This window comes from Rhamphochromis longiceps, linkage group LG22, assembly GCF_057381845.1.
Source record: "Rhamphochromis longiceps isolate RC_006_pf linkage group LG22, R_longiceps_female_GT1.1, whole genome shotgun sequence".
Classification (NCBI taxonomy): domain Eukaryota; kingdom Metazoa; phylum Chordata; class Actinopteri; order Cichliformes; family Cichlidae; genus Rhamphochromis; species Rhamphochromis longiceps.
The window spans coordinates 25,168,414-25,182,022 of record NC_140577.1 but is presented as its reverse complement, the minus strand read 5'-3'; the positions used below and the strand labels follow the sequence as shown (position 1 = coordinate 25,182,022).

Here is a 13,609-nt window from a genome sequence, read left to right as displayed (position 1 = left end):
TCATGACACTTTCACTTCCCACTCCCCGTCCTTCTTCCCTCCCTGCCCTCACAGATGCCCAGCCCACAGAGGCAGAGACGGCCGTGTGGAACCAGGTCAGCGCCGTGCTGGAGGAGGCTCACGGGATCTTGGCCGAGCTGCAGTCCTACAACGGAGCGGGCCAGGAGATACGAGAAGTGAGCATGAATCAGTCGAGCCCCCACTGCAGCATGGGGAAACTAGCGCTCATGTGTGATGCCAGGGTTGGAATTCTGCCGTGCAGCAGGCACCGAATCTAAATCCAAGCAGAAACACCAGAAACATTTCATGCAATATGTCGTTTCCATAAATATAATCAGCTACAAAGCTGGTACACTGGTCCTGATGATCACATGGCACACAATTAACTGTCTTCAGAAACATTAATGAGAACCACTGCTGATAGCTTAGCTGTCAGGATAACTACATTTATAAGTGCTGAATCATTTCCTTTCCTTGCATCCTAACTCTGAGGACACAGATACTGTATGCCGGGGGCTATAGAGAAGATAATGTATTATTAATTCCACAGCAGAGAGAAACTGAGGAGAGTATTATTACCAAACCTGAGTAAAGATAACTAGAAATATATCTTTAGTGATAACATGCAACCAACAGATATCCTGCTCTGCATTTTTTTTACACTGAGGCATTTGTGAAATATTAATCTTGACTAAATATGTGTCAGTTTGCACACTTTTCCAGGACAGAAATGGGAACATTTAGATGATCCGGGTTCAAAAAGTCTTCTTTCATATTGTTGGCAAATTTGAGTAAAAGGGTTTTTTTTGCAGGAGGGATTTTGGAAATCTGTGTTTATCACTCCATAACAGCCATTAAAAAGTCAATTTTCACTGTGTTTTAGCAATGAAAGGGGCCATAAATCAGGCTTTGAAGGGCTATATGAACAGCTGATTGTGTAAAAACCATCAGGATAGAGACAGAACAGTAAAGCTGTTCGAGTGGCGCTTTTTGGCTCAGAGAATTAGAAAAACTCATAGTTCTTTCTTTTTAAAAAAAATTGGGGATATCTGATGGCAAAAGAAAGTGCCGTCACAACAGGATTATATGTCTTATATATTCAATAGAATAATTTACAGGAAAACAAATAATGACAGTCATAAGGGCTTATTATGGAGCTGATATGTATTGATTTGCTGCTGAAAATAGCTCTGAGCAAATGCACCAATTTCCTCTTGTTTAAACAGCTTTAAGCACTGAGTTAGCCTCTGCAAAATGTTTTTGTGCCCTATTTAAAGATTTACACCAAAAGTAGGCGCAAAACGAATATATATATCCACACAATGCTGACTTTGACAAATTTGATTACATGTAAATTTTACCTCTAATTTTTTTTATAGGAGTACAACATAGAAGGCACATTGGCTTTAATGAAACTCGAGGAATGACTAATTAAAAATGAATAATAATTTGAAGAAATAAATGCTTGATTTTATACATTTCAGTTACATTTTACCCAAAATAATTATTTAATGTTTATGAGGGCAAATAATTGTTGTTGTTTTCTTTCAGTGTAAAGAAATTGAGAGTTGGGATTAACATGTTTTGATTTGATTTATTTATTGATTGTTATTTGTTGATGCAAAGAAATATAAACCATTTATACTTTTTCTTATCATATTGATCAGGTGAGATTATTTGAGGCCAATTTGAGTGTGTGATACTGTGTGTGAGATCACTGGTCAGAGGAAAGGACAGGGAACAAAAAAGATGGCAAGGTTTTTAAAAGTAACATCTGTCTGTTACTGGGCTGCAGGCCATCCAGAACCCGGGCGACCTCGCTCTTCAGGAGAAGGCTTGGAACGCAGTGTGCCCTCTGGTGGCCAAGCTGAAGCGGTTCTACGAGTTCTCCCTCCGACTGGGTGAGTGTGGCCGTTGCAGTCTATGAAAGCATTTCAGAGAGTGATGTAACCCCATCTCTGGTGGCCATGTTGGAGCTGAAAGCTTCTGTAACATGAACCTAAAATCTAAAGAGACGGCATTTGCTGTCAGCTGCTCATTTATGAGCGAAGCAGGGTTGTCAGCTGGGTGGATGTGCTGCAGAGCCAGAAGAAGGCAGGAAAATGAGTGGAGATGAGGTGATGGGTGCACCCCTCAGATTAAAGTCTCTGTCCTCTGTTTATCTCAGTTTGAAACAGCTGTTTTGGTATTTAGCATCTGTGCTTCATTGCACAGGCTAGAGCTGATCGTACTACAGCACTAGCTATTATACTGCTTTTTCTTTTGTTGTTTTTTTAAAATTGGCATCTTTTCAGCAATTTCAGGATGTGATAAATCCTGTTAAGACTGACTGATGAATGCAGTCAAAAGTGTCCACGCCGCATATGTTACCTTAAACAGGAAGGAGGTCCGTTTAAAGTGATAAAAACGGGCCTTGGCATTGCTGAGAGCTCCATCAGCATTGTGCCTTTCCAGGCTTGACAGCATTCCTCAACAAACACACACACACTCACATTCATACTCCATGATGTCCTCTCAGCCATCTCTGCAGCATCCTGACCCAGCAGCAGCAAGGCAGCCGTTGCTACGGAAACAGTGGTCCACAGTGGTCCAGCGCGGAGAGAAAGAGAGAGAGTAGAGAGAGGAGTATGAGCAGAGAAATAGAGTTCAGCTGCCGCCTCTGCGCTGCCTTCCAATAATACTTTCAGTCTCAGGGACATTGTGTTCTCAGATTACCATACAATGGGAGCTGGCCAATAATTGATGATGTCTGGCGGCTAATGTAGCTATGAGATTCAGTACAATAGAGATCACATACTTCCATCATGCTGAAGAGAAAGGGTGGCAGTATGTCCCAGCACCACCTTTTGCTTTATAGTTATTTGATCAAAGGGGGAAGTAAGGGGTGGAGAGGTCCAGTTTAACATTAACAGCTGCTGCATCTCTATAAGTTGTCAGAGGATGGAGATCGTGCACTCTGTGCTCTCGGCAGGAGCGAGACTGGGGTATCAGCCCAGGGCCTCAGATGAAACAATTCCATGTTGTATTTATAGAAGGCACTCGTGCATTTTTAATGCAGAGGAAGGGATGGAGCCCCAGGAGCTTTTGCTTCTGAGGCATCAACACCACTGTACGTACAGCCTCTGGAGTCCGGCTATGGAGTGTGATTTGTTGCAGACTTAGTTTAACATCATGGATGACACGGGTGGGATAACCATGGCCACTGCCTCTGCAGTCACAGCCACACTCAGGCTGTGTGAGCAGCTGTAGCTTGATCTGTGAACATGCAACATGCAGTCTTTGTTTTAGCAAGGAGCGCTCTGTTAAGCCTGTGGTCACTGAGGGCAAATAAAATCCTGCTGAGAGCCTTAATGAAAGTGAAACTAGCAAGACAATAGCAAGGAGAGCATGCAAGTGGGTATTTTGGATTTCATGCTAAGCAGAAAAACATTCATCATGTTCACCATCACGACCGATGTCTGTTTACCAGTTCAGGGAGGTACTACTGCATTTGCTTCCAAAAAAATAAATACATAAAATGTTGGACTGATCTGCCTCTAATCATCTCACTCACGACCTACAAACTGAAACTGCTCCCTGAGAGCTCTGCCTCGAAGTGTAGCTAAATATGCAACATTAAAAATGCAACAGACATGCTGTTTCAAATCCCGTGGCTCCACTGACTGTATATAAAAGATGGAAATTGCCACTGTGACGAAACCTGTTGGTTTGTTGAATTCAATTTTGGAACTTTATGCAAAGAGTAAAAGTATGGAACATAAAACTTCTTGCATGTCCTTTTAGGTCACGAGACTGCAAATAGTATAGATCTGTCAAATTGTGTATAGCATATAGTGTTTGTGGGAGCTGCCAGCCACAAGTGGCCTGTCTGCCGAACCGCAGTCTTCAAACGTTCTTTCTGCTGTGATAAAGCCATTTTGGTGTTTATACCGTGATAAACTTGACCCCTTGTCCCAGGTGCCCACGCTGAGCTGTTGCATAAAGAAATAAATAAAGAAACTCTTTCCTTTGCTGTCAAAAACGATTTCAGTGTAGAGGCAGCAGTCCTTTACTAAATTTACACCTTTGTGCATCCTAACGGGACACACATCAGAGAAAGACTTTTAAGGCTCATGCAAAATGTAGAAGACACGCTGGTAATGATTTCCTTTTAGGAAAGCAGCTTTTCCGTTCGCATACTTTCACTTCCTCTCAAGCTTTATTTCTCAGACCAACTGTTTGGCTCCAATTCTAAATTTTTGGACACCTGAATAATACAATAATACAGAGAAAACATCCAACAATCAAACAACCCCCCTTTGAGCAAGCACTTGGCGAAAGTGGGAAGGAAAAACTCCCTTTTAACAGGAAGAAACCTCTAGAAAAACGAGGCTCAGGGAGGGGCGGCCATGTGGTGTGACTGGTTGGGGTTGAGGGGAGGTAGATAAGACAAAAGACACGTTGTGGAAGAGATTGATGACAACGATGATTAATTGTATGTATTTTAGAGAAAGAAAAAAGAAGAAACACTCAGATCCTGGCTAGATTAGAGAGGATTACATAAATCTGACCAAACTAAGATAAAACAGCCAGGTCCTAGCTGGACTGGATGAATTTCTGACTTGGATCCATTTGCAGAGAACGCCTTGCGCAGCCTGCTGGAGGCGCTGACGAGCCCGCCGTATGCTCCCATGCAGCACCTGGAGAGAGAGCAGGCCTTGGCCAAGCAGTTTGCCGAGATCCTCCATTTCACCCTCAGCTTCGATGAACTAAAGGTGAAGGAAATCTTTGTTGTTGTTGTTGTTGTTCTAATTACAGCCCTCAGATGCTGACCTTTACTGTACTGAAACATCAATACGGTCGTTGAGCAGCCTTTGTGAAACTAAATGCCACCTTCTCTCTCGCCGTGCAGATGACAAATCCAGCCATTCAGAATGACTTCAGCTACTACAGGAGGACCATAAGCAGGAACAGGCTGAACAACCAGCAGGTGAGGCAGGCCTGGCTCCGGCTGTTTGCACTGCATACATGATCAAATGGTTCAGCGCGGCTTCAGTTCCCCTCTTTAATCATTAATGAAGTGGGGGTGTCCGTTTCCTTCCAACGACGCAAAGACGTGTACAATCAATATTTCATCTAACTTTCGAGTTATACAAATTAACACCAGGGTTGCCTCCATCATTACGCTCTCCTTTCACCAGCTGTGTGACATGATTATCGGATCGTCTGAAAACAAACGTTTGTTTTAAGTGTGACATCTGTTTTGTTTCGGCGCGCAGCTGGAAGCGGAGAACGAGGTTAACAACGAGATGGCAAACAGGATGTCGCTGTTCTACGCCGAAGCAACACCAATGCTGAAGACTCTGAGTAACGCCACCACCAAGTTTGTCTCAGAGGTACACGTCATCCACTCACTGCTTACATGTGTTTATGGCTTAGTCCACATTTCCAAGAACAACATTCCAATCAATAATATTGAATAAAGTAGTGGTGACACAATTCATCCTCAACAATGAGTAAAAGACCAAAAGTATTCAATGCAGACAAGGTTTCTGGTAGTATTACCCCATTTTTTGGATAAAAGTCAAATGTAGCTCTTTGGAGGATAATTCTACCAGCTGTAATTCAGTGAGTGAATCTGATCAGCATCATCCCTTTAAATTTAACTCGATGTCTTTAGTGTAACCTAACACTGACCAGGAACACCACAGCTGCTCTGCACCAGTCAGCCATGTCAACACAGCACTGTAGACCAGGGGTAGGCAACTCCAGGCCTCGAGTGCCGGTGTCCTGCAGATTTTAGATGACTCCTTGATCCAACACAGCTGATTTAAATGGCTAAATTACTTCCTCGACATGTCTTGAAGTTCTCCAGAGGCCTGGTAATCAACTAATCATTTGATTCAGGTGTGTTGACCCAGGGTGAGATCTAAAACCTGCAGGACACCGGCCCTTGAGGCCTGGAGTTGCCCACCCCTGCTGTAGACTAACCACTTTAGCAAGTTTCTTGAATTCTACTGTATTAATTTGCAGTGAAACTTTCATATATGACAGTAAGCAGGCCCCAGCTGATGGGGGATAGAGCTGCTCCAAGTGTGGGGCGACCAAGCAAAAAACAAAAAAATAAAATAATGATTTTTATTTAGAGAAATTAAAGAAACAAGAGTACTAGATGTCTCCTGCTAACCTGAGAGCAAATGAAAGGACTGGGTTGTTAACTGCTTTTGGGTTCTAAAGAGGGGCTAACCCAAGTTACAATGACCAGTATAAAAGGGAGTCCTGTTTCCCTCACTGTGGGGGTCTTAGTCGTAGACGTGGTCATTGTCAAGACATCTGGGTGTAACTAAAGTAGAGTCAGTAGAGTAAAGTAGAGTCTGTCAGCACAGAAGTGAAGCTCAATAAAGCGAATAGAAGAACAGAGCCCTCTATATAGATTAGATCCGAATTACTGTGTGTCTCTATGTACAGTCTGTTTTTGCTGTGCTTGTAAGAAAAAAAACAAAACCATATACTTCCATGGTACACTCGAGTCTTCACCTCAGGCGGCCATGTTGAACTGCTGTGTGAAACATCCGCCTTCTCCTGTCAAAACACAGTTTTACGGGCGAGGCAGCAGCCTTTTGCTAACTTTACACCTCAATGCATCCTGATGGGCCGCACGCCACACGGAGAAAGACTTCAGAGGTTCGTGCCATATGTAGAGGGCGTGCTGGGGATGAACGCCTTCCAGCATAGCAGCTGCACAGTCCTCATGCTTTTTGCCCTGCTTTGTCGCCACCTTGTGGCAGAACATTTTGGCGCAGGCAGTGCAGTAAAGTGTAGAGGACTTTCTCACATTGTCCGCTCATCCAAATGGAAGCCATTTTTACATCTTCTTTCATTTCCCTTTTGTCTTTCATCAGAATAAGACCTTGCCCATAGAGGACACCACAGACTGCCTGAGCACCATGGCCTGCGTGTGTCGCGTCATGCTGGAGACTCCGTAAGTGCTTCTTGTCTCCCCATCTTCTTTTGCTCAGTCCATCTCCTTGAATGTCAGAATCCTAAATTCGAATTAACAGGCTCTTTCACTGTGCCGTATAATATGTCAGTAATTCAATAGATCGACGCTCAGAGTCCTTCATGCTAAATGTGAAATGTTTAATCTTTATTCTGTGTGTCTTTGTGTGAAGAAACTCTCATCTATAACTTGTTCACTGGTATTTGGTGGACACCCCCAACCCCCGCCGTTCCCTCTGTTAAACAGAGCAAATATTAACTCCCGTTTTTGTCCCAGGGAGTACCGCTGTCGGTTCACCAACACAGACACTATGCTGTTCTGCATGAGGGTGATGGTGGGCGTCATCATCCTGTATGACCACGTTCACCCCGTCGGGGCTTTCGCCAAGACCTCCAAAATTGATGTGAGTACAGCAAATACTTGCATACTTTGAAAATAATGGCCCTCTGTTGCATGTGTAAAGCAAAGGAGGTTAATCTAGTGTACCTGAGGGGTCCTGCTAAGCCAACAGTTTGGTTAGGCTGGTCATCAATCACAAAGCTTTAGTTGACCAGTTGCATTCATTTCAATCTCCATATTTTTATTACTGAGCTCCACCAGAGAAGATCTGCACGACTCAAAGCTCAGAATAATCTTTTTATGTCATAACAGCTCAGATTATCTGCTCTCTGGAGCATGTTTGTAAAGAAGTGTGATGAGTGTTGAGTAACAGACCTAGAAAAAAATGAAAATATTTAAATTTTGCATAAGATGGATGGAGTTGTTAATAGCTGGGTATTGTGAGCATGAATGTAATGTGGGCTTTGTTATGATTGATGCAAATCCATTAGCTTCAAATCCCCAAGTTTCATACCAAGATGAATGCCTCTCTTAAATGTTTTTGTCTTTTTCTATCCATTTATTACCAGGACAAACTGATAATAAGGAATTACAAATAGACGAGCACAGAACTGATACACGCTGTCCTTTATCAGTGACCCACATCTTCAGCTTCAGTTAATTGACGTTGGTGGGCATTTGTTCATGCACAGCTCTCTTTAACTCCTGTTGCACTTTGATTGCAGCACATTTTCTTTTTCAGACCTTTTGTTGTAGAGTTGCTGCTGTGCTTGGGAACCAGCTGTTTTGACAGATGGCCTCACATTTGACTGTAGAGTACTTCAATATACAGAGGAGCTCATGGTTGACTTAATGACAGCAAGGTGTCATTAAGGGCTGCAAAACAAGCCCAAGTCATCACCCCTCCACCACTGTTCTTGACAGTTGGTTATGGGGTGTTTGTAGTGATATGCAACGTTTGGTTTTCTCCTTTCTGCGCATTACGTAGTGCTCTCCACCAAAGTAGAGATATCAAACATCTCCACTTTGGCCCTGTCTGTCCAAAGGGCATTGTTCCAGAAGTCTTGTGGTTTATTTGGATGCAACTTTGCAAACACAAGACATGCTGAGAGCAGAAGCTTTCTCATGGCAAACCTTCCAGTCAAGCCGTACATGTTTAATCTTTTTCTAACTGTACTGAATTTTAATGAATGCTAAAATTTAACATTCTAGCCGAGGCCTGTAGAGTCTGAGTTGTCAGTCTCAGTTTCATTTATTTGCTGCATTTCATTATAGTTCATCTGAGTGTGTTTACAGTAGATAAAAAAACCACCAAATCCTGTGTAGGTTTAAGATGAAAATAAAAGCTAACACACACACACTCGTAACTGCAAGCCTGCGAGAACTTAGTCTGTTTTTAAATGCATGCAAGGATTTGACTGACCTCACATCAGCAGGACAAGATGTTCTGGGGAGCTAAAAGGTTCATGAGAAGGAATTCAAAGGTAATTCTGTAGTCAACTGGGAACCCGTGAAGTCACTTCAATAATGGGATAACATGTTCACATTTCTATGTACATGTTAGGAGTCCAGACAAGTTAAAGTTGTCCTACTGATGATTCGGATAATCCCGGTAGTCGAACCTGCTCGTGCTCGATATGAAAGCATGGATCAGTTTCCCAGAGTTGGTTTGAGAATTTTTAACTTGCGGGATATTAAGTTCCTGAATATGATACAAAAAGCTGTGATCACTGTCCGAAAACGACGCCATGGTTCATGGTTCCTGACCTGCTCACCGAGTTTCAGAGAAAAGGATGATGCATTTAAGACGTAGCTCTTGGGTTTCTGTGCAGTTTCTCTGGGCACAGGATGGTCTGATCTGGGGTGAATTTAGCTTTTATAGAGGTGTTCACACTTCCTGTTGATCAGTTAGTCAAGTGCATTTGATTGGCGGCGCCTGGCTGCTACTTGCCCTCGTAACTCCTAAGAAAGCAGTGAGGGTGTACTGAGACAGGAGGCTCTTGACAACATTTCATAAATGTGTGCACGTGAGTTTGGGTTTTTTGCAGCAGCAGTACCAGGACATGATGTGATGTGAGCCCGCTGACCTTTCTCTAATGCCCTGTGTTGTCTTTGTGGTGGGCAGATGAAGGGCTGCATCAAGGTGCTGAAAGAGCAACCGTCTAACAGTGTGGAGGGACTCCTGAACGCACTGAGGTGAGTATGAATGTAGAAGAGTAGAAAGGTACAAATCTCCTCCTCCTTCCTCGCTCTGAATAAATGTGAATGTGACATGAATGTGCTTCTGCTTCTTCAGATACACGACACGGCATCTACACGATGACAGCACCTCCAAACAAATCAGGGCCCTCCTGCAATGAAACAAAGAAGAAAAAGAAGCGACCAGGAGGGGAGGAGGAGGGGAAACGAAGGAGCGCACTTGAAGGAGGAGGAAACAAACGCTGATAAACCTGTTTGTTTACAACGAACAAAGAGAAAAATCATCTCCGGGGTTAAGTGCGACCTGATGACAATAAGAAGAGGAAAATAATTATATATATTGTCAGCTGTCCATCATTCTGTCTCTCATTTTGTAAAGTAAGAAAAGAAGAAAAAAAAAGAAGCCAGAAAAGAAGATATAGATATATATTAAGAAAAGTGAAACACTGAGCAGCAGGTGAAGAATAGGTAGGATTAAAGAGGAAGCTATATTGGAAGATTTAAGGTCAGAACCAACTGAAAGTGTACGAAACAAAAAAGGAAGAAAAAAAAAAAAGAGGGTTAATGTTCCAGAAGTAGTCTGACGAGTATTTTTGCACACACTTTGAAAACATCTCCTTCCCCAATGAAATCTGATCCCAAACTGGTTCCCATTGCTTGAACTGGAGGGGCTCTCCTTCAGCTGCACTGGTCTCCACCGACGGGTGAATCATAAAGCAATGTGATGGATACACTCCGGAGATTTGCTTTTACCCGTTTCACTTTCTTTCTGGTGCAGCTGGAGGAAAGCAGGCAGGCGGAGACGGGACGCCTCTGTTTTTGCCCCGATTTCTTCCTCATCATCCATCTATCAAGTATATGCTTTTTTTTCCTTTAAATTTCTCCTCATCACCAACAAAAATGTAAAAAAGAAATAAATAAATAAAGAGCCGCCCGTGTCGTGTGCCCCAATGCCGTTTATGTTCCTGCACACAAAAACCATCTTGCCAGCTGTCTGGCTTTACTTGAACTACGTCCTTCACTCTCTCCATGGTGCTAATGTGGTTTATCGCAGCTTCTTATCTGATATCGTTTGGCTGTGATGTGGGACATACAGTGATTTTGTCATCCTCTTCTTTTGTGCACAAGTTAGCCACGATGGCGAGTGAGCCTTCAGCATCTCAGTGCGTAAAAAAAGGGGGTCAAATCTGAGAGGGCGTTTTTAGGGAAACCGCAGCACACTTTTAGTTCTTCACCCAGTGCCAAAGCTTATTCTGTTATTACATCGCACGTGAGTCAGGCTTGAGGGTTTGATGGTATTATTATATCACTCATCTTTCTTTTCTTTTTGTAAAAGAGGATTAAAAAGCCGAGACACACGTGAAAAACAAGTGGGAAGGTGGTCCGCTTTACATACATTTTAAGGGCGATCTGAGTGTTCCGGTGTAAATACGTGAAGCTTTTCACAGCGGGCATCCACATGTTCCCCGTCGGGGAATATGAAAAAACCACCATCACAAACTCACACATAAAAACTCGAGTGCTTTCTTTTAGAGTGAGGTTTAAAAAGTCCATCAATAAGTGGGAAATAAAAATGAAACTAAAAATGATCCAAAAGGAGATTCAAAAGAAGTGCTGTAATGTCTAGAGCCCTTAGTTACTTATTTAATTTGACCTTATAATATATTTTCTATACAGGGGTATGTGCGCGAGCATATTCTGTATAAATACATAGATGGCATGTTGCAAAAGTTCTGACAGAAATGTGTAAATAAGGTGTTTTTATTCATTTTTAATCGTTCAGTGATGCTGAAATTGGGTATGTGTTGTCTCTCAGAATTACCATGCGTTTGGCTTGGACCATCGGACTTGCCGTAGTCATAGGTTTCAGAAATTCAGCTTCATTAATGGCGAATGAACCGGAGGGAGGGGAGGGACGCCAAGTGGGGAGGGGGCCGGGGCTGTCCATTTGCTTGTTATTTTGTATATTTTGTGCAACAATAAACTTGTCATTTATTACATTCAACAACAGCCGTCCTGTGTCTGTTCAGTCATGTGTAGGAGTAATGGTGCTGGGGGTGTGATGTCAAAAACTGCAAGTGAAAATCACATTTTTCTATAACAGGGCTGTCAAACATAAGGCCCGCGGACCAGAATCAGTCCGGCAAAAGCTCCAATCTGACCCATTAAACAGAAGATTGGAAAATGTAAAGAAGGATGTAAATTCGAAAATTTTTACTATGTTTTTAAGTTTTACGTATTTTCCACTTCCCCCTTGGCTAGTCGTACTGCATCACACCAAACTAAATAAGTAAAAGATAAACAATGAAATGACAGAAAGTTCCTGTTTTTTCACCACTATAGAAATGTAGGATTTTTATCACGAGCTTGCTGTAAAAACAAACAAAAGAATAAGAGGACATCATGTCAATTAACAAAACAAATGTTCAATTTATAATTTAGGTACATCCTGTATGATGAATTAACAGAACTTTTTCTGTCATTTTAAACATCTTTTTCTTACAATTTAATCCCAAAGCAGCATGTCTTTCGCATGTAGAAAAACTGAGATATGTTGCTGAAATTGCACTTCTTTTTTATATTAAAAATGTGTAGTTAGACTTCTTCACACTGACAGGAAGAGAAGCTTCACTGCTCCAGCCCACTTAAGATCATAGCAGCCTGTACTCTGCACACAATGTAAAATAAACGTGACGTCCCCGCTCTAAGGTAAACTCTCAGTAACAGTGGTGTAGTCTGCGGCTTTAAATTACAGGAAATATTTGACTGGAAAGCAATTAAATGATTATATTCAAAGTCATTACAAATTTGGAATAAATCATAAAGTGTTAGTTACTTTTCAGTGTTTCCTTTGGTTTAACTCAGTCCAATGAAGACACCTAGTTACATGTGTGAGTGTTTAATGTAAAGAAACAGTTTCACAGTGTGTAATATTGCGTAGGTCACAGTGGTTTTGCAATAGTACCCACAGTGGGAGGGCAGGTGACTTTAATGGTGCAGGAATTGGTCTGTAACTGCAGGATGTAAACTCCAAATTTTGCACAAGAATGTAAAACTTTTTTTTTTTTTTTAACTAGAATTATTTGCCATCAATCCCCATAAATCTGTTAAAAAAACTCTCAGAGTCAAGCTACTGCTCCTCCCAGTTGAAAGGAGTTGGGTGAGGCGTTTCAGGCATGTCCTACGCCGAGGAGGCCCTGCGCCAGACCCAGGACACGCTGGAGGTTACATCTCTTGGTTGGCTTGGAAAAGCCTCGATGTCTCCCTGGAAGAGCAGAAACTGGATGGACTGATAAAGAACACAATCCACTGCATAAAAAATATAAAAATGTTAAAATTGGATTTAAACATTTTAAATAAACCAATAAAAATTTTATTTTCATGACTAAAACAATCCACTGTTGCAGGCTGCAAGAATACAAATGGAAAAATCTAAAGTTTTAAACTTTAATGAACTTCAAATAAAAATAAAATATAATTTACTCGATATGCTGACCAAACCACGGTGCATCCTGAATTTGAAAAAAACAAAAAAACAAACAAGGCAAAGTAATGGAGGCTGAAATGTAACATTTAGACTCAATTCATACACTTAGCCCAACATAACTCAATGCCAAGCAAGAAGGTATCTGATGTAATGTTGCAAATGCAAAATCTTCAATCGGCACATGAATTTTTAGTTTTGCTTTAGCCACGGTCAGCTTGTCAGAAGGAGACACACCTGAGTCCTGAATTAATGATTTGTATTAAGTATTCATTAATGAACATTACTGTGTTGTAGCATATCAGTCTCCCCACCGAGAGCTACTGCAGGATGTATTCCAGTCACTCACCACAAGGGGGCAGCAAACGTCTTTATGAAAGACTACAAACCAACTCAAACTGCGCCTTCTCTGCTTGTTCCCATCAAAACGGCAGAAATGTAATTCACCTCAGCACAAGAGCCCTACCAACACTCACTTTGGCAGCGTGATGAACATCAAACAGTTCACGAGGTAATTCATGCGGTGCTCCAAATAAGCAGTGCTGTTGAGCAATTAAACTTCAGGTATGGTGCGGCACCTGTTATGATGAATAAGCTGCAGGAACATT

The 13,609-nt window shown here is 42.0% G+C and overlaps 1 protein-coding gene across 3 annotated transcripts in view; it reads left to right on the top strand.

Moving 5' to 3' along the window:
- Positions 1-9,956, top strand: part of fam49al (family with sequence similarity 49 member A, like) — a 39,322-nt gene extending 29,366 nt beyond the window's left edge. For all 3 annotated transcript variants that reach the window (XM_085395234.1, XM_085395233.1, XM_085395232.1), the window contains 9 exons: positions 55-176; positions 1,796-1,901; positions 4,618-4,754; positions 4,892-4,969; positions 5,259-5,375; positions 6,882-6,961; positions 7,256-7,382; positions 9,444-9,514; positions 9,615-9,956. In XM_085395234.1, coding sequence (XP_085251360.1) covers positions 55-176; positions 1,796-1,901; positions 4,618-4,754; positions 4,892-4,969; positions 5,259-5,375; positions 6,882-6,961; positions 7,256-7,382; positions 9,444-9,514; positions 9,615-9,678 — 902 coding nt within the window. In that variant the 3' untranslated portion in view covers positions 9,679-9,956. The remainder of the gene's footprint in view (positions 1-54; positions 177-1,795; positions 1,902-4,617; positions 4,755-4,891; positions 4,970-5,258; positions 5,376-6,881; positions 6,962-7,255; positions 7,383-9,443; positions 9,515-9,614) is intronic.
- The last annotated feature ends 3,653 nt before the right edge of the window (positions 9,957-13,609 follow it).